The sequence below is a fragment of the Tarenaya hassleriana genome, unplaced genomic scaffold (genome assembly GCF_000463585.1).
Source record: "Tarenaya hassleriana unplaced genomic scaffold, ASM46358v1 Cleome16, whole genome shotgun sequence".
Lineage (NCBI taxonomy): Eukaryota > Viridiplantae > Streptophyta > Magnoliopsida > Brassicales > Cleomaceae > Tarenaya > Tarenaya hassleriana.
The window spans coordinates 2,297,960-2,316,486 of record NW_010965019.1 but is presented as its reverse complement, the minus strand read 5'-3'; the positions used below and the strand labels follow the sequence as shown (position 1 = coordinate 2,316,486).

Here is an 18,527-nt window from a genome sequence, read left to right as displayed (position 1 = left end):
GGGAGCGGGGGGGGGGGAGCGCATGATCGTTACTTCGGGTATGGAAGGAGAGCCGTCGAGAGGAGGAAGATCGACGATGTCTCGAAACGTTAAGATCTTCTTCCGAAGCTCGACCATCAGGATGAAGTTTCCTGTCCATTTAGGCGAGCTACTGGCCTTCGGGCTCTTTGCTATCTGCTTATTATTAGCGTTTTTAATCCCTATGGGCGACGAGGAAACGCGTTTCGTCGACGAGGAAAGCGGTGAAGAAGAGGGCTTTTCGTCTTGTTTCGTCTTGCTAACCCTAGGAGATGCTCCGCCTTTTACAGGCTGAAAACGTTTCAATAGAAGAAGAGAAAAACTCAATAAAAAATCTTGATCAGACCACTTCTGAATTATATCATCGATCGGAAAACGTGGAAAAAACGCAGATTCTTAGCATATGTCGGATGGGTTTTCTGAGAACCCTTTCGGTGTTTTCAAACGGCAAAACATGAACAAGAAGCAACAGACTTGGGAGACAAGAAACCCTATTCAGGTAGGGTTCTTCAATAATTCTTCATCAAAACAGGAAAAACCAAGATACATACATACATATATGTATGTGTATATGTACGAGTGAATCAAATGAACAAGATTTCATGTTTTTGGGTGTGTGTGTATATGATTGAAGAAAACTACCTGCATGCTCTTGCTTGATAATTTCCGACCGAAAATCATTGTTTGGAAACTGAAACAGCCTCCGGCTGTCATACTTCGCCGGCGAATCCAAGTCTTTATACCTGTTTTATAATGCTGTTTTCCAAGGCTTTTTTGCTTTAAAAAAAAACACGGTTTTCTTCTTTAAAAAAATAATTTAAAAGATCAAAAGTTTACAGCAAATAAACACGACTTGTTCAAAGCCTTACAGCTCAAGGAATAAAATGGAAAAAAAAATCGATAAAAAGAAACAGTCTCGCAAATCACAGATCGTGCAAAGCAATTTGGGGGGTTTGAATTTGGGGACAAATTTAGGGTTTGAATGGGGGAATCAAGATGTTGTCGGCATTGTTTGATGGAACTTTCTCGTGAAAGAGAGAGCCAAAGAGGACAAATGCTGAGGCTGTCTCTTTTAAGGGCAGATCTAATTAATGAACACCCTTACCTGTCTTTAATTTGTTAATTAGTTTTGGATTTTCTCCCGTCATTTTAGAGTTAATTAGTTAAACATTTTTATCCCTTGATCACATATTTTCCTCTTTATTAATTTTTATTCACCGTTAAACCCATTCTGTTATATCTTGGATTCGCCTCTTTCACATCTATTTTTAGTAATTATAATTTTAAAAAAAATCAAAAACTTTTTGTGAAGATGTAATAAAAAGATCCCAACTTTAAACCGCGTGTGAAAAATAAACAATTGAATTTTTATAAAGTTTGATATTTTACGACTTGGGTTTAAATTTTTTTATTCAAAGTTTCAATTTTTTGGACCAACCAAAATGAATAGTCGGGACATATTTTCACTTCTTCACATGAATATATACTTAATGTCTATATCAAACTCTAAGCTTAATTAAATTCCTTACTAATGACTAAAACCCATTTTTTTCGGACAAAACATCACAACCATTTTCCTAAAATTCAAACAAACAATAAATACAGATTTCTAAAAACAGCAAATTTATCTGATCATGTAAGAATAATCTCTGTGTCTGAATTTTGACTAGAAGTCGCGAAGCTTCTTAACCAACAGTCAAAAGAGCTTTGTTCCAATCTCGTTGCACCAATTTCTCTTCCAAAAGAATTTTGACAGATTCAAACGTCACGACCCAGAAATTTGAAAAAAAAAAATATAACAGAAAAAATCAACTGATTATAAGATAATTTTGTTACATAAAATGGCATGCTACTAACAACATCATAACTAGTCAGCAGTGGATTTTTCTATGCGAGTTTTTATAACTCCAAGTTCCATGTTTTTATACGCGTTCGTGACATTGACTTTGTCAATTTATGTAACATTAAATATAAAATCAGATATAGAAATGTTGAACTTTATTAACCACAAACAGAGGATCACGCGGTTATTGAATTGAATAATAATATTACAAAAAAGAATGTAAAGCTCAAAGAATCAAGAATAAAAAAAACGAATGAGATTATCACAAATAAATTGAAAATATAATAAATAGCTCTTGACCACCAGACCAAATCTCTTAAACAGCTCTTGCTCGAGAACTGGTAACAGAGAGTTTGCTTGTTGTGCTGTCCAGTGAAGCTCTCCGAGAAGTAGCCATGGCTGTTCTCTCTGCAATCCTCTTCTGTCGCTCGTTTAGAAGACCTTCGACCCTTTTGCGCATCTCTTCTTCCTACAATTTCCAGAGTTCGACCCGAGAAAATTCATCAACGAGCGAGGAAACATAAAAGGAGACGAAAAGAAACAATGGAATTTTCGATTACCTTCTCAAGCTTGCTCTTCTGACCCATTGTTCTGTTAGCTACCGTCGGCTTCTTTCCAGTCTTGGACACGGTTTCCGCTCTGTTTTTCACGAGGGACCTTCCGGGGATTCTTGACTTGGCACGAGGATCTGTCTTCTTGAGGGCATTCTCCATCTTCTCTCCGCTCTTGTCCTCTTCCTGCTTGCTTCCGATGCTTAACAGCCTTGCGTTGGATTCCACAACAGATAAGTCGATTCCATAATCAACTGCCAGTGAATTATCCACAACTTCGGGACTGCGTTCAAGAATCATGAAAAGATCGTTTGGTTCACACGGGTCAACTGCTCCATGCTGTTCTTGCTGGGGATTTGCATTCCAGTTTTCCATGTTCGAAGCTAGAGCAAGATCCGCAGCTATGGTTATGCCTGATCTCCATTGAGAATCATATGGAGAATCACCAGCAAGAGAGGACTGGACCATGAAAGAATCATCAACAAATTCCTGTTTCCTACTCTGTTCGGCTCGAGCATTGCAAGAACCCTCTGAGGTCAAAATGCAGTTACCGTCAAACGACATGCCCTCGCAGCTTTGCAGCTTCCCCGCATTATCGGCTAAAAACCAGTCTTCTCCCTTTCCTGACTTGATCACCAACTTTTCAGCTCCTGAAACATAGTTCATGTCTTTGCTTCCATTTCCAACCATTTCGGATCTTTTTGGTAGTAGCATAAATTCGTCAGTTGAGTCCATCATCCTGGGAATTCTACGAGCACCCTCTTCGTTTCCAAAATGTTCAAACGCTGCCCCTCCACCATTTTCTACACTTCTCTGAGTTACGATGGAGGAATCAAGAGGAACCTTTTCTTTCATTTGAAAACCTTCTGATTTTGCGCCAAAACCTGAGCTTCCGAGTGTGAAATGTTCTTCTCCGACATCCATGGACCTCAGATTTGTGGCCTCATTGATCGATTTCTCATCGTGGTTCATCAGAATATTCTGGAAAGCATCCCACTTCTCGTTGTTTCGTCTTTCTTCAGGTGCACTTTTAGTAATATCATCCCCAGAACCTTCACTGGCTCTCTTTTCCTTACCCAATATCCCAACAGCTGCATCTATTGATTCTTTGACAGAAATGTTATCGGTTAACTCATTGTCCTCCATGTCCGCATTTCTTCCGTCAGGGGTAATGTAGTTTATATTTCGGATTATAACAGTTTTAGACCCCTTCTTCCGATTTTTTGCTGATTTCCGATAGTCCTTAACACTCCTGGAATGCCTTTTGCCTTGATCTTCCAAAGATGATGCAGAATCTTCACTGGCAGATTCAGATTCACTAGATTCACTGGACTCATCTCCTTTGGAATCCTCGGTCCCATTTTTCTTATATGACTTACTCTTCGGAGGCCATGTCACATTCCATGCGTTTGGATGAGGTTGCATTGGAGGATAAGGATATCCTTGGTATGGAGGAGGCTGTTGATAAGGATAGAAATACTGAGGCATGTGATTAGGCCATGTCATTGGTGCTTGAAATGCCGGAATGGCTTTAGGAAATTGATCTGAATTACCCGACTTGTCATCTACAAAAAAAAATTGCTAAGACTTTAGAAATGAGAGAAAACCAATTCCAGTTTGGATTTGGTAGTTTTCATGTTTAACCTTTAGTGTCTGAGCCCGCATTAGATAGCGTTGAGTCGGTCCCATTTAACGAAAGAGCAGTAACTTCATTTGTTAGGATGATTCCAGAGGAGCCTAATAGGGACATATCTGGCGGAGCACATGCTCTCACAGCTTCTAATTCTGCCATCCAAAGACCATCCCCATGCTTTTTCTTCCATAGTTCTTTATAATTATTGCATGCTTCCCTGCATATCAATCAAAATATCAAAGTTTGCAAACTGATCAAATGGACAGAGCGAAAACAGAGGTGGTTCAAAAAAGTAAAGGAGAAGAAAAAACATTATGTGTGATTACACACCTTAGGCGTGAAGCTCCAAAAGTATCCGCAAAGGATATGAGATCATCCATACCATCAATTTCAAAACCGGCAGCAACCCCACGAGCATAGGCCATTGCTTGCTCCCTCCGAAGCAAAGTTTTTCGGGTTTCAAGAAGACGTTGAAGTTGAATCCTTTTACATGAGACAACAAAATAGATAAATTGATGGGCAATACGTGCAAGACCATTTTTTAAATCATCAGTTCCATAAAGTGCGGAAGGAATGAAGATTTACTTGGAGTTTTCTTCTTCTGCACCCTCATGGCTTCCATCGAATTCTTTTTGTAACTGGGCGAGATATATAATAATTGAAAAAGAATCATTTAAGCTAGTTAACAAAGAATACATAAACCCCCCTTTGAGAAAGTACGAACCTTAGAAAAATCATTTGACTTCCTCAGGTTACCATTTCCGCCGATTGTACTCCCTGTTAGAGGTAAGTGAAACAATGTCAGTAGAGGTGATACACTCTGATTACAGGATTAGCAGCCAGAAAAGTTGATTAGGACCGAAAACTTCTACGAAATATGCATTATAACAATGTCCAACTGAAGGAAACCAAGGCAAATGGAACACCCATCAAGCTTGTCCTATGCAAAGATTAAAGCATACCACTATGCAGATGCTCGGGGCCAGTAGCGTTGGTGATTTCATTTGCTTGAATGGAATTCTCAATCTGCGAGATTTCCTTCTCCAAACTGACAAATCTCTCAAGAATCGCAGGCGTGTTAACGAATCTGACAAATCTGTAAACAAGAAACTCAGAACATCAAAACAATGGTGAATAAATTGTTGAACTAAGCAGAAACCCTCATTGTTTTCAACATCAGGATCTTTCAGAGGATCAATCATGGCTTAGCATGACAATATTTCAACGATCGCAGATCTTGTTTACATATCTTCTTTGAAGAATTCTGGTACTGGATGTTATAAACTAGATCATGGCCGTAATTGAGACAACCGATTCAAATCGATACGTCAAGTGCTCTAACTGATCAGCAAAAACGATCCACATATTTGAATTTTGCATTTTGACTTAAACAAAACCATGCCTGTTCAACAAAAGCAAACCCGATCAGAGCAAGGGAAGAGTGGAAAACCCTAGTTTCCGAAGAGAACACTGACCGATCAAAGGTGGATTTGGTGAACCAAGAGGAATGAGAAGAGGGAGGGCGAAGAGAAATGGAGTATCCGCCTCTGGAGATCTGCTCTCTAGCGAATTTCAGATGAGAGATAAAGGGTTCGAACAGCCCAGAAGCCAATTTCTCCTTCTTGCTCCCGCAGAAGAGTACCAGATCGAATCTTCACATCCGTACAAAACACAAACAGAGAACAAAATCAAACTATAACTATCGTCAACCATCAAGACGTAATCATGAACATGAACATGATTAGGAGGAGGAGGAGCAAGACCTGGTGCGAGTTGGAGTGAGCTGAAACAGAGCGGAATCTAGAAGAGCAGCGGATTCCATTGCTTCGAGGAGAGAGAGAGAGAGAGAGAGAAAGAGCAGTGACCGACTTTCGTCGGAGGAGGAGGAAGAAGAAGAAGGAGAAGGAGAGAGAGGCCAACAATGGCGACGTGAGAGTGACATTTTTGACTTTAGTGGAAAGATGCGAAGCTTATGGTGCCAGCAAACGATGAGTTTGCATTCGCACATGTCCAAAACAGAGTAGTGACTTAGCATTTTCTTCCCCCCTTTCTATAATTATTTATTTATTTATTTATGTATTTATTTTTCTCCTATAATGTTTGGTCCGGCTTCCTAAATTTAATTGATAATCAATAACCAAACACATCTCATATCTAATTCGATTACATTATTCAATTATCCAAACCGACATAAACATTAAATGTTTTAAATAACACATATATATTGTCATAAGTTTAGGGTCTGGACAGAAGGATTTTATATGGTTTAGTCATTAAAATAATAATTTTAATTAATTTCTCTGTCTATGCATTATCCTAGCAAATGTTCCCAATTCTAGAGCTTCTCATGTTTTTACAACTTCAATCCCTTTTTTTCTTTTTTTCTTTTTTGAATTGGATTTTTTTTCAAGAAACCTAGTCTTTTTTTCCTTTTTAATAAATCCAAAACACCAATTCTAATATAATATATTGTAAATATTGTATATATAAATTGTTTGAGTTTACAATGCTATTGTTGTTATAATGGAAGGTTTGTTAACATTTTTAGTAATATCCCGAAGTGGTGTGGCAAAAGGCTTTCCATTTTTTTTAAGATATATATATATATATATATATATATATATATATATATGTATGTATGTTTGTATTTATTTTTAATATATAATTTTTATCAAATATAAATATCTACATGTTGGGGGCTGGGGTTACATGTAAACCGGCATCGTCTCGGTTTGATCTTAACCAAACTAGGTAGGTTTTGATTCGACCGGGGTCGCAATGTATTACAAATGGTTTCTCCAAATTTTTTAAGTATTTTCAATTGATTTTAAAATATATTTATGATATTAATTTGTTATTATAGATAGTTTTTAAAATTGGATCGAAATTTTAAAATAAAAATAATATATTTTTAATATTTTTATAAAGATGGAAATTTATTTGTATTGTAAATAATTGAGTTTGTAACATAACATCGCATTATAAATATATTTAAAAAAGTTTTTTATACTTAAAATTTTAATTATAAATTTATTAATTTATTATTTAATGTATAGATAGTGAAATATTTTAAAAAAATATGGTTACGAGTAAATATTTATTATGCTACGACAATTAGTTAACCATTTAATTTTTTAAAATATTTAAAAAATTATGTTATATCACGATTTGGATATAGAGTTTTAAATATGTATTTTCAAAAATTAAGAACCTTTATAGATATTACTTTAAAGATGACTGTGTTAATTGAATTTATAAATAATTTTAATTTCTAAATGTATAAATGAACTTTTTTTTTGAAATTAGTGTTGTGCGAGTGCTTCCCAAGTATATTAATATATATATATATAATATATAAAAAAGCACAAGCTTAGAGATGGTGACCGTTTCAAAGGATATAACGAGTTAAGACCAATGGAAAGCCTTGTAAAACAAATAAAAAGAAAGAGAGAAAATTGGGAACGTCTTTGAAGGGTTTACAACGTACAACCTTTTTTAAATTGTTTATTCGAATAAAATAATAATTAAAAAAAAAAAAGAAAGAAAGACAAAACTAAGTTGCGAGTCAAAAGAGTTCCATACGGTTTCCCTGTCAACTGAAAAGCCTGAGTATTTTCTCAAAAGTCCAACTGTTAGAAAACTTGGTATTCGTCCTTGAATTCTATTCCCTAAATTCAATAACTAAATTTCAATATTCTTTAGCATTTTTCAAAGCCTATAACGTACCATCACACACACACACACATATATATATATACAGACAACGAACGCATCTCTTTTTATTTTTTATTTTTGTAATTGTACGAACGCATCTCTTTCTTCCTGAATTCCTCCATCTCTTTTTATAGCTTCCGATCGATTTACATATATCATAAATACGTACGTCTATACCTCCAAATGCAGCGTTTGTTGGCGTCGTCTACAAAAGCTACTGCATACAAAATATGCGAGCCGAAAATGTGCCCTAACCCTTGTGACGTTTTCATCAATCATCGAGGCATCGATACGAAAAGAACGATATCGGGACTGTTGTACAACCACTTCACGAGGCTGAAATTGAATGCTTTCTTGGACAACAAGAGTATGAAGCCGGGGGACAGGCTCTTCGGCGAGATCGACGCAGCCATACGAGGCTGCGGGGTAGGGATCGCCGTTTTCTCTCCGCGTTACTGCGATTCCTACTTCTGTCTCCACGAGCTCGCCTTGCTCATGGAGTCCAAGAAAAGGGTTATTCCCATCTTTTACGACGTCAAACCCTCGCAACTGTCCGTTCAAGATGACGGAAAACGTCCGGCCAGCGAGATCGAGAGGTTCCGGTGGGCTCTAGAGGAGGCTAAGTACACCGTCGGACTCACGTTCGATTCATCTAATGGGTGCTTATCTCTCTCTCTCTCTTATATATGTTTGCTTCCTGTAGATTTTCTTCTTCTTTATTAATTTCATTCCTCTTCACTGCGTAGATAAATCATTTTGGTGTATATATATATATAGGTTGTTTGCTAATCATTCGACACGTGATATATTAAAGAGTAGTAAAACACCGTTGTTGTCCAAAAACAAATGCATGTTATAACCTTTTAGCAAGGAAAAAACATAAAACCGATTAGGGTTTCTAGATGCATGGCATGAATTCATCGTAAAACACACGCAATAGCGTAACCCGATTAACATGTCGATCGGGGTTTATTTTACAAAAAACAAAACGGGTTTGGAGTTTCATGGAACTTCGTTTGTCGTGCGTAGAAATTGGTCGGAGCTTCTGGAGATGGCGTCGGAAGCAGTGACGAAGAATCTGGTGGAAGTGGAGGAGGAGAAGCAGCGTGGCATGAACCCCACGTACACGCACATGGCTCGCTACGTCAACCCCAACACTCTTCTCAAAGTCAGGCGCATTTTCTCCCTTCTTTAATCTTGGAAAACTTTACAAGTTTTTTTTTTTTTGTTTTCTAATTCGTTGTTTCATTCATTGAATTGATTTTTTCTCCTCATAATTTGGAGCTGAATTTGTTCATATCTTAGCATCGGTCGGTCGATCGATCGCCTCTTTATGGGCATTTCAATATGTTGTATTAAACATACATCTCTTTGTTCTTTGTTTTTTCCCCCCTTACTTGTAACCGAGCGACATCTTGTAAGTTGTAAGGCCGTCCATTCTTTTATTATTGATTATTGGTTAATAATACATAACCGACATTGGTTTTTTAAGCATTATTTTTTTAATTAAGCGGATTTTTTTTTAATTTTATAAAGAATTTATGTAACTATAAATTCAATAAAAATACCAAACCAAATAACATACAAACTCCATCGATCCAGAAATTAGAATATCTTCAGATCTCGGCGCAAAAATGTACTTCATAAATAGATTATGAATATTCATTTTTTAATTCACAGGAATTCTTTAGCATTTCAAAACTTTCAAAATATTAAAATCTCTAAAATCGGTTATACAATATTGAACCTGTTTTGGAGTTTTTCGGACGTGTGCAGAGTTTTATAGCCCAAGGCCATGTAACCAATAAAATGTGCCTTGTTGCATAATATATTCCATTACAAACATCCGTAATTGTACTTCCAAGCAGTTAAAATCAATCAAAATATAATATAATAATACATGTATTAATTTTGCGGTTGATGATAAACGAAAGCTATATATATGAGTTAAATCAAAATAAGAAAAAAATATAATAATAACGATTATAATGATGAAGTTTGTATGACATATATATATATATATATGTATAATCCTTTGAATTTCATGTGAAAGCTTACCAGTACGAAATTATTTGTAGCGAGAAAAATAAAAAATCTTACAAATTGCAAACATCTGTCCATGAATTAATAATACATCTCGTACCGATTTATTCGTCGCATGTGCGCTTATATTTGGATATTTAGTAATAAATTTTCATTCGGGAGGTTGAATAAATCTTTAATAGGTCCAAAGAATGTGAAATCCGACACATGAAAAGTCGTTCAAATTTTGAAACATGAAGTAATACGTTAATGAATTCACTACTTTGAAACATAAAAGAGGTTGAGAATTTTATTCTATTAATGTCCCATGGTTTCGTTTTATTTTTCAACGTTTGACACTTTCTTTTGCTTTGGTAAATTTCATTGTGTCTTACACGTGCAAGTTGCCCGGTATTGTGTCACGTGTTTTTCATGCCCAATATTTCAAAAAATGGATTTTCCACCTCGAGAGCTTTAATTTTTTATTTTGTTTTATTTATGATTACGATTTTCGTTTGGATTCCAAAAATTTACTATTTCTGTTACCACCTCGAATTAATTCCCCAGATTTCTTACATTCTACTTAACAAATAATGTGTTCATACACATGATGTGAACCGGTAACATAAAATGATTAAATTTGAGGATATAGGCATGCACACCATTAAAAAAAATGAAAGACTTGTAATCCTAATAATGTTTCTGAAAATGCCGAACCAATTAAAATATCTAACCCATAGTTATATTTCCAAATTAAATTTCTTACACTAATACCATACCAGAATCTTTCGAAATAACTTAAATATATAAAATTATTATCTTATTCATCGTTTTGGTACGATCAATTGTATAAATCAATAACAAGCTATTAACTTTAATAATCCGTTTGAATCATCCATAAGTACAATACATCCATTTCTTATAATAAGAGAAACTAAATGAAAGATTAATTAATCATACATAAAAAATAATAATAATAATAATAATAATTAAGGTGTGTGGTTTGTGTGTTAATGGGCATAAGAACGGCATGACAGTTCCAAAACCTGCCTTCCCCTAATTCGCTGCGTTTTGGCCGCAATGTGGACCCCACCCCTCACAAACTACCACGTGTCGTTTCCTCATTCGGTGCTCTCGTCACAAATACACAAAATAAAGATAAAAAAACCTAACACGAACAGAAACACACCCATTTTTCCCATACACACCCCTTTGCTCTTTTGCTTATAACACATTCATTCATATCCCAACCTTTGAACCTCTTTCTAAATTCTTGAAGTGATTCCCAATTTTCTTTTTTGTTTATTGTTTAGTTTTATATATAGAGAGAGGATTTTAATTCGATGGAGAGTGCGAATTCTTGTACGAAATCGTCGCATCCTTCGTTACCTCCGGGATTTCGGTTTCATCCAACGGATGAAGAACTAGTGGTTCATTATCTTAAGAAGAAAGTTGCGTCCATTCCGCTTCCAGTCTCGATCATTGCCGAGGTTGATCTCTACAAGTTCGATCCGTGGGAGCTTCCATGTAATTTCATCCCTCTCTTCTCATCTCAATCGGATTTTCTTTTTTAATGTAGGTTCATCTACAGTTTAAGAGCGTACAATTGAGATCCGACAACGAATGTTGATCGGATAGAATTTCGATTTTTGCTATATTTACTTGATCACGATTACGGTCCTTTATTAACTTAAGTGTCCGAAAGACAAGTTTGCGCCTTTATAGTTTTGGATAGGGTACGGTCCGTACGGGGCGTTTATACCCGATATCCACGGGTTTTTGGATACTCAGATGACGGGTGCTCTCTAGGAACGAGAAAGAATATGGGTAGCGGTGGACCCAATTCATTAGCAATATGGGATCCTATATACACCATTCCTTTTATTAAAAATTGTAATTTCTTTAATTAATTTAAATAAAAACTATCAAATATTTCTATAATAAATTTAAATTTGCCTCTAAAAAATTATAATAAATTTAAGATTATTCTCAATTAGAAATTTTTCTGGGTCCAACGAATATGGATACAACAAGACCAAAAACTCATACCATGAATTCGAATTCAAATTTTTTTCGAAACATGATGGGTTCTCTTAGGAGTGAATATTTCGATATTCGATTCATAAGTTAAGCGGTTCGGTCCAAAAACGGTTTATTGAATATTCTAAAATTTGTATCAAATTAGTCATGTATATTATTCGGTTCGGTTCGGTTTTGATTTCGTTACGGTTTGATTTCAGTTTTTGTTTAAAAATTTTATATTTTTTAAAAAAAATTCGGTTTTTTAAAAATTTTATAAAATTCGATTCGGTTCGATTTAGTTCTGTAAAAATATACCGTTCACAAATTTTGAATGAAAAGATAAAAATATATATCAAAATTTGTGAACGCTATATTTTTACGGAACGAATCGAAACGTCCATTCATGGGTCCACCTAGGGGTAGCCAATTCGGGTTTCGGTTCGGGTTCGGTTCGGTTATATTCGGATTCGGTTATTTCGGTTATAGAAAAACTATAACCATTCGGTTTTTATATAAATTCCGGTTCGGTTCGGTTCGGTTATTTTTCGGTTCGGGTTCGGTTTTGGTAAAAAGTTCATTTTTCCAAAGAAAATGTCGGTTATTCTCTCGGTTTTTTCGGTTATTTTTTATTCGGTTCGGTTCGGTTTCGGTTTCGGTTTTTCGGGTTTAAATAAATCATAACCGTTCGGTTTTAATGTCGAATTCGGTTCGGATACGGTTATGTCTTATTCGGTTCGGTTCGGCTCGGTTATTCGGTTAATAACCGAAATGACCACTCCTAGGTCCACCCCTAGTTTCTCTCATGGGTACATGTGGATAGAAGTTAAACTGAGTTTATTTTCCTTTTATTTTAATGTGTGTACCATAAACTTAGATATATTATCGTGTAAAATTACCACAATACCCTTTAAATCAACCTAAGTCAATCCGGACATGACATGTTCATACATGGGCGGACCTACTTATGTATAAGTGGGGCACTTGCCCCATTCACATCTAAAAAAAGAAATATTATTTATAGTTTTAATTAAATTATAATAATATCCCACTAAAATTTAAGTGCCTCTCCATTTTTTTAACTCTAAATCTCATAATTGATTTGATTTAATAGACACACCAATTCATAAATTTTTCAAAAGAAATTATACAGTATCAAAATTTTAATAATCCGTTTAACAAGATAAATACAAAATTAATCATTTATATAGCAATTTTGAATCTTAATAAAACAATTTTGCATAGTCGAATTGACGATCAGTTTTTGAATGAGTGGCTAGTTTGTTTTATAGAAAAAAAAATATATTTTAAACAGTTATAAATGAAATTGTTTTGAATAGATTTTTAAAGACAATGAAAAACTGCAGAATTTAACTGTAAAAAAATATTTTTGTGATGATATATATTTATTAGTTTTTTGTATTTCATATAATATTTATGATTGTTGCCCCTTTGAAATTTTTTTTGAGTCCACCACAGTATATATATATATATACACACATATGTGTATGACATAGAGATTTAGATTTGCTTTTTATGTGTTGTAATAAATGCAGGCAAGGCAACATTTGGAGAACAGGAGTGGTATTTCTTCAGCCCTAGAGACAGAAAGTACCCGAACGGAGCTAGACCGAACCGGGCTGCGACGTCCGGTTATTGGAAAGCCACCGGAACCGACAAACCGATTTTAACGTCTAATAGCCACCACAAGGTCGGTGTGAAGAAGGCCCTTGTTTTCTATGGAGGCAAACCTCCCAAAGGCATCAAAACCAATTGGATCATGCACGAATACCGCCTTATCGATGGCGACGTTCCCAACTCCAAACCCGACCTATCGTCCTCTAAGAAATCCTCATTGCGGGTACGTTAAGAAATATCGGTTTCGCAAAATACACGATTCAAGATCGATATATTATATATATATAGTCCTCGAATGATCTCGTAACATATATGAAAGGGTCTAGATTAGTAGCACAAAGAAATGGTTTTATGCACAAAACATAATTTTTCACAATTTGATATGTAGAAATTATTCTACAACATTGTTATCATATTACGGAATATTTAGACAAACGTTACAATCGGCATATTATATAGTCCTAGAATGATCTCAAAATATGAATGGTGGCTTGCTGGTTTAACTCTAGATTCAGAAATAGTTTTATGCACAAAGCGTACATTTCTCCAATTTGCTATATTTCGATATTATATATATAGATGTTTTACAATATTACCATAATATTACGTAATATTTAGATAAAAAAAATTAGTTGTCGATTACATAAACGGGGTTTTTGAATTATAAACGCAGCTTGACGATTGGGTCCTATGCCGAATTTACAAGAAAAACACGTCACATAGACCAATGGACCAAAGAGCAGGAGAGGATCTAATGGATGGCATGATAGCAACAGTTCAAAATCTTCATCACCAAAACCAAAAATCGTCGGCGAATTCATCCTCGTCGGTGCTAGACAACAACGAGGAACAACATTTCTTCATGGACTGCAGTACTATGGTGGTATCTTCAAGCTCAAATGGGTCGGACCATCTTCCCTTGATCAAGCGTAATAATCCCACGCTGTCTAATAACGATCATCAGTATTGGATTAGTGACACTAATTCCGGGTCTTTTGGATCGTCTTCCTTACAAAACAAGAGGTTTCATGGAGATCTCAACAATGGCGTCGACAACAACAACAACAGCATCGAAGAAGAAGACAACGACAACAACAACAGCAACAACAACAACTCTTTTGTGTCTCTACTTCGTGAGATTCCTCAGAATTCAGGGTTTCATGGAAATGGAGTTATCGATTCGTCTCTTGCTGACCATCATCATCATGGAGTTTTAAGACAGGCGTTTCAGCTTCCCAACATTAATTGGACCTCATAATGCATGCATATATACATATACACACTTACAAATATAGATGCGTGCATGCATATATACAATACTTATATTTTGCTGATCTTGTATATCTATATTTTTCTTTTTCTTTTCTCGGCTATAAAAAGAAATGCATATATACATATATACCTATACATATGTTTTCTTGTACGTGGTATACACATGTAATATATATACACACACCCACATAGGTTTACTACAACTATGACTATCACCTCCACCGAATAATTGAAGTGGAACAAAGGCTATTTTGCATTTTTCATTTGTCTTTTTTCCCTTCCACTTTTAATCGAAAGTGTAACACAGAAAACGTTACTCTCTCTCTCTCTGTATCCATGAAATATTTCATGCAAATTTAAGTTTACATAATTAATTAATTAATATATGCTCTAATATTTCTGTTTTCCGTTGACGATATATATGCAGTGTTTTGAGGTTAAATATGAACATCATATGTCAATCTGTTTTGTTATCGTAATATATAGTTTGCTTTTGTGTTTCATCGTAATAAATCCAAAAGGCACCTTGAACTTATCCGATCTTTGAGGGAGATTTAATTGGGCTAAGGTACGGTGAACTTTCGAATTATAAAAAAAAAAAATTGATTGGACCGTCAAAATTTAAGCAACGGTTTTTCTTTTCATTATATTGTTTATCAAGCAACATTGCATCTTTCTCCTTGCTTCTTCTTGTTCCTCTTGACATGTTAACATGTTAACCAAACCAAAATCTTGTAACTTTTTTTCTTCTTCGAGATTTTATAACATCGAATATATATTTGCTTCTCTATCGGGATAAAGGCGGAGACACACCGCTGAGAAAAGCCGAGAAAAAGGCGAGAGAACTGCTCGGTTTGAAGCAAGGGACTGCATGTCCTGCCCCTCTGAACGTTGCGAATGTGAGGCCTTGGTATTCTTGAACCCACCCACTTACCTGTTTTCCAGAAAAGGAAACCTTTCCATTTATAAAACATTGTCCGAAACATATCTCTGAATAATTAAGCAACTAGATCTTGCCTGTTTGTTACCTGTTTCTCGTGATACCACGGTCTCCAAGCTGCCTTGATGGGCAATTCAAGAGCACTTAAGCTGTATCTTGTCGCAAGGACCGGGACTCTCCCGTCTGTGTCTCCACTGATTTCATAATCCGAAAACAACAGAACGAGAAATCAGAGGAATGAAAAGACAGCAAAAGGGATGGAATGACGAGAGAGGGAAGCTTCTTGGATAGGAAGTAAACTCTCATGAATTGAAATTATTGTAATCAAAGTTTCAGATCCATTTCATAATGTGTAACGTGTAGAGATGTATAATATGTGTTCTCTGAATTCATTTTCACCAACAGATTTGTCATTAATACCTGTAAACCCATATTCTTAATCCTCCGGCGATGAGTTTCTCATATATCGGCAAAACAGATGGCTTGGAGTCCGACCAATTACTGAAAATCTCCATGCTGAATCTCGAAAAGACCGGAAAACCCGGATAAAAAACAGAGATTATATTCAGACAAGCGTATATATTACTTGTGAACGAAGAAATCATTCATATAAAGACAAAAGACAAGTACTTGCAAATGCTCCAGTTCCTGAGATTAACACCATCACTTGCATGAAGAGCCTTCTGAACATCCGGTCTGTTGTAATATACTCGAGCGTAATCGTCCAAACACGGGTCGTATCCACCCATCAGTCTCGGCATCTACCATTAAAACAAAAAGGATAATATCGCAAAAACGTTGACGTGAATCGTGATAAAACAAGTTTCAGACCCGAAGAAGATTCAGTATTTTCACATATATACCATCTTGGAGGAGCGTTTGATCTGAAATTGCGCAGCTTTAACGTCGGAACGTGCTGAATCGCCGATGCAAACGGACGTGTATAAGCTGTAGATATCGATCTCGTGGTACTGCTTCAGCACTTCTTCCACAGCTAGGTTACATTCGTCGTTACTCCACGTATCGTCGCTGCTGAAATTGCAGGTTCTGCTTATCACTCTGTGCGTTTCGTCTGAAATCACAGCGTGACTCCACGCATAATCCACCCATCCTCTCCAATCTTCAGCATCCGACGTCTCGGGATTGCCCAGCTGAAATATCCGAAGATTATATCGATCGATATATATCATACAAAAAGAATCACATCAAAGATGGATCCAAATCTTGGATCGAGACACCCTCTTTGCTTACGTACCAAGATGCCTTGAAGGTCGATTCTTAGAGACGGGTTCTTGTTGTTGTTGTCGTAAATAACCTCTGCTAACTCAGGCACATACTTCCCTGCAAAAGTTTTTTAACAAGTTTGCACAAACCCGTAATGAGAATCAAAACGCTAGATCCAATTTTTTTTTTCTTCTGAATTGAAACCATGGAATCTACGCAACAGAGATTCATCGTCTATTAACCTGCATAGCTCTCTCCAGCGATATAGAACGTTCTTTTCTTGTAAGAGGGGAACCTCTCGAACCATTTGTGCAGGAAAACGTAAGCGTCATTCGCTGATATCATATAAAGCAAGTGCTGCGTGGTTACATGCATAAGGATTGAACTAATTGTATATACATATATATATATATATGTATGTATATGTATGGGAAAAGTATGTATATTATTGTACAACTATATAGGGACAAGAGTGAATTACCTGTAAAGTCATCACCAAGATTTTTATAATCACTAGTTGTGTTTGAATATGAAAAGCCAACACCAACAGGAGATTCCAGAAACAGCATGTTGGCTTCTGCATCAGCAACAACATTAATTATAATATACCCTTTTGCTCGTTATGATACATACATACACCATACATACATATATATATATATATAGTCAAAAGTAGTGGAGTACACAAATGCATGAATCTAGAAGCAAACTAGATGTGAAGTTACAATCTTTACCTTTGTTCCATGCGTAAGGATTAAATTTAAGTCCGTTTCCTGTGGTGTCCACGAGAAATGGACCAATTTCTTGTGTTGCTCCATATCCCACAGAAGAACAACCAGGACCTATATACATATATAAATATAATACATTTATAAATTATAAACCCTAGATGTGTCCCCTCACTAGACAACAACAACAACAACAACAACAACATAGCAAACACACGTTTTTTTTCTCTTGTTTTCACGCATCTTAGGACATGTAAACGAATCAATATAATCACTTTTGTTTATTTAGGGTTTTACCTCCATTGAGCCAGAGGACTAGAGGTTTGTCGTTTGGGAGATCCATGGCCTCGAAAAACCAGTAGAACAAAGCACGACCGTTGGATTCGTTGACTGTGACATAACCCGAGTAATGTTTGAATTGAACGTCGGGTTGTCCAGGCAAGTTCGTGACAAGATCTCCGTTAGCAGACAAATCCATTTCCTTTGGCATATCAAACCCATGTTGTCTAACGCATGACCCAACCTCCAAGAACACGAAAACAATACTCAGAACCAAAGCAATGGAGCCATTATTATGTGAATCCATTGGATAATTATAATTAGAACACAAACAGAGAGAGAGGAGAAAAAAGAGAGAGATTAATCAGATAATTAGAGTGAGAGTACAAAAGGGTTTATTTGTCAATACTCAAAATGATGTTTTAAGACACAAACCCCAACATGTGTATTTATAACCGACGAAAGTGAAGTGGAGAGATTGAAATTTAAATAAAAACGTTATATATAAGTGGATATGGAAGAATAGTCCTACGTGGCATTCAGTTTGTCGAATAATTCCAACCCTAAAAGATTTAGGTTTTTATAGGGCAGTTTCTGGATTATTCTTACTTACACTCTGACTTGTATACATGGGAGTGGATGAAGC

General features: G+C 35.8%; 5 protein-coding genes across 8 annotated transcripts in view; 2 read left to right on the top strand and 3 right to left on the bottom strand.

Annotated features, from left to right (window-relative positions):
* LOC104809567 (uncharacterized protein At4g04980) overlaps positions 1–1,072 on the bottom strand; it is a 4,932-nt gene extending 3,860 nt beyond the window's left edge. Inside the window, exons 1-2 of the mRNA XM_010535597.1 lie at positions 661–1,072; positions 34–309 (exon numbers count right to left, since the gene is read on the bottom strand). Coding sequence (XP_010533899.1) covers positions 34–309; positions 661–732 — 348 coding nt within the window. The 5' untranslated portion in view covers positions 733–1,072. The remainder of the gene's footprint in view (positions 1–33; positions 310–660) is intronic.
* Positions 1,073–2,001: 929 nt separating this feature from the next.
* On the bottom strand, positions 2,002–6,045 carry LOC104809566. Its single transcript, XM_010535596.2, has 9 exons — positions 5,809–6,045; positions 5,521–5,697; positions 5,008–5,141; positions 4,770–4,822; positions 4,631–4,683; positions 4,376–4,528; positions 4,057–4,262; positions 2,422–3,977; positions 2,002–2,330 (listed from the first exon to the last, which is right to left on the bottom strand). Exons 1-9 carry the CDS (start codon positions 5,985–5,987, stop codon positions 2,178–2,180), a joined length of 2,664 nt encoding a protein of 887 aa, XP_010533898.1. The 5' UTR covers positions 5,988–6,045; the 3' UTR covers positions 2,002–2,177.
* A 1,879-nt stretch (positions 6,046–7,924) lies between these two features.
* On the top strand, positions 7,925–8,956 carry LOC104809565 (TMV resistance protein N). The gene is made up of 2 exons (XM_010535595.1): positions 7,925–8,418; positions 8,789–8,956. Exons 1-2 carry the CDS (start codon positions 7,943–7,945, stop codon positions 8,952–8,954), a joined length of 642 nt encoding a protein of 213 aa, XP_010533897.1. The 5' UTR covers positions 7,925–7,942; the 3' UTR covers positions 8,955–8,956.
* Positions 8,957–11,005: 2,049 nt separating this feature from the next.
* Positions 11,006–15,092, top strand: LOC104809564 (NAC transcription factor 25). Of its 2 annotated transcripts, XM_010535594.2 has the most exons (4): positions 11,006–11,308; positions 13,357–13,661; positions 14,112–14,367; positions 14,460–15,092. In XM_010535594.2, the coding sequence occupies exons 1-4, from the start codon at positions 11,125–11,127 to the stop codon at positions 14,573–14,575; spliced, it is 861 nt and encodes a 286-aa protein (XP_010533896.1). In that variant the 5' UTR covers positions 11,006–11,124; the 3' UTR covers positions 14,576–15,092. The 2 variants fall into 2 exon arrangements, with proteins under 2 accessions (XP_010533896.1, XP_010533895.1); XM_010535593.2 differs by having other exon boundaries at positions 11,008–11,308; positions 14,112–15,092.
* A 144-nt stretch (positions 15,093–15,236) lies between these two features.
* On the bottom strand, positions 15,237–18,314 carry LOC104809563 (serine carboxypeptidase-like 31). 3 transcript variants are annotated; one of them, XM_010535590.1, is made up of 10 exons: positions 17,900–18,314; positions 17,609–17,716; positions 17,356–17,448; positions 17,117–17,209; positions 16,906–16,991; positions 16,514–16,801; positions 16,281–16,411; positions 16,071–16,166; positions 15,739–15,844; positions 15,237–15,644 (listed from the first exon to the last, which is right to left on the bottom strand). In XM_010535590.1, the coding sequence occupies exons 1-10, from the start codon at positions 18,186–18,188 to the stop codon at positions 15,498–15,500; spliced, it is 1,437 nt and encodes a 478-aa protein (XP_010533892.1). In that variant the 5' UTR covers positions 18,189–18,314; the 3' UTR covers positions 15,237–15,497. The 3 variants fall into 3 exon arrangements, with proteins under 3 accessions (XP_010533892.1, XP_010533891.1, XP_010533893.1); XM_010535589.1 differs by having other exon boundaries at positions 17,356–17,451; positions 17,900–18,312; XM_010535591.2 differs by lacking the exon at positions 17,117–17,209 and having other exon boundaries at positions 17,356–17,451.
* Between the last annotated feature and the right edge of the window lie 213 nt (positions 18,315–18,527).

What these genes read in the sequence shown, in the direction of transcription:
- LOC104809565 (XM_010535595.1), top strand. Translation starts at nt 7,943, where the DNA reads ATGCAGCGTTTGTTGGCGTCGTCTACAAAAGCTACTGCATACAAAATA. An exon ending in ACGTTCGATTCATCTAATGG is followed by an intron (nt 8,419 to 8,788) that starts GTGCTTATCTCT and finishes TGTCGTGCGTAG; the next exon opens with AAATTGGTCGGAGCTTCTGG.
- LOC104809563 (XM_010535589.1), bottom strand. Translation starts at nt 18,188, where the DNA reads ATGGATTCACATAATAATGGCTCCATTGCTTTGGTTCTGAGTATTGTT. An exon ending in CGCTGGAGAGAGCTATGCAG is followed by an intron (nt 16,992 to 17,116) that starts GTTAATAGACGA and finishes AAACTTTTGCAG; the next exon opens with GGAAGTATGTGCCTGAGTTA. An exon ending in AGGAACTGGAGCATTTGCAA is followed by an intron (nt 16,167 to 16,280) that starts GTACTTGTCTTT and finishes TTCGAGATTCAG; the next exon opens with CATGGAGATTTTCAGTAATT.
- LOC104809564 (XM_010535593.2), top strand. Translation starts at nt 11,125, where the DNA reads ATGGAGAGTGCGAATTCTTGTACGAAATCGTCGCATCCTTCGTTACCT. An exon ending in CGATCCGTGGGAGCTTCCAT is followed by an intron (nt 11,309 to 13,356) that starts GTAATTTCATCC and finishes TAATAAATGCAG; the next exon opens with GCAAGGCAACATTTGGAGAA. An exon ending in CTAAGAAATCCTCATTGCGG is followed by an intron (nt 13,662 to 14,111) that starts GTACGTTAAGAA and finishes TTATAAACGCAG; the next exon opens with CTTGACGATTGGGTCCTATG.
- LOC104809566 (XM_010535596.2), bottom strand. Translation starts at nt 5,987, where the DNA reads ATGTCACTCTCACGTCGCCATTGTTGGCCTCTCTCTCCTTCTCCTTCT. An exon ending in TTTGGAGCTTCACGCCTAAG is followed by an intron (nt 4,263 to 4,375) that starts GTGTGTAATCAC and finishes ATTGATATGCAG; the next exon opens with GGAAGCATGCAATAATTATA. An exon ending in TGCGGGCTCAGACACTAAAG is followed by an intron (nt 3,978 to 4,056) that starts GTTAAACATGAA and finishes TTTTTTTTGTAG; the next exon opens with ATGACAAGTCGGGTAATTCA.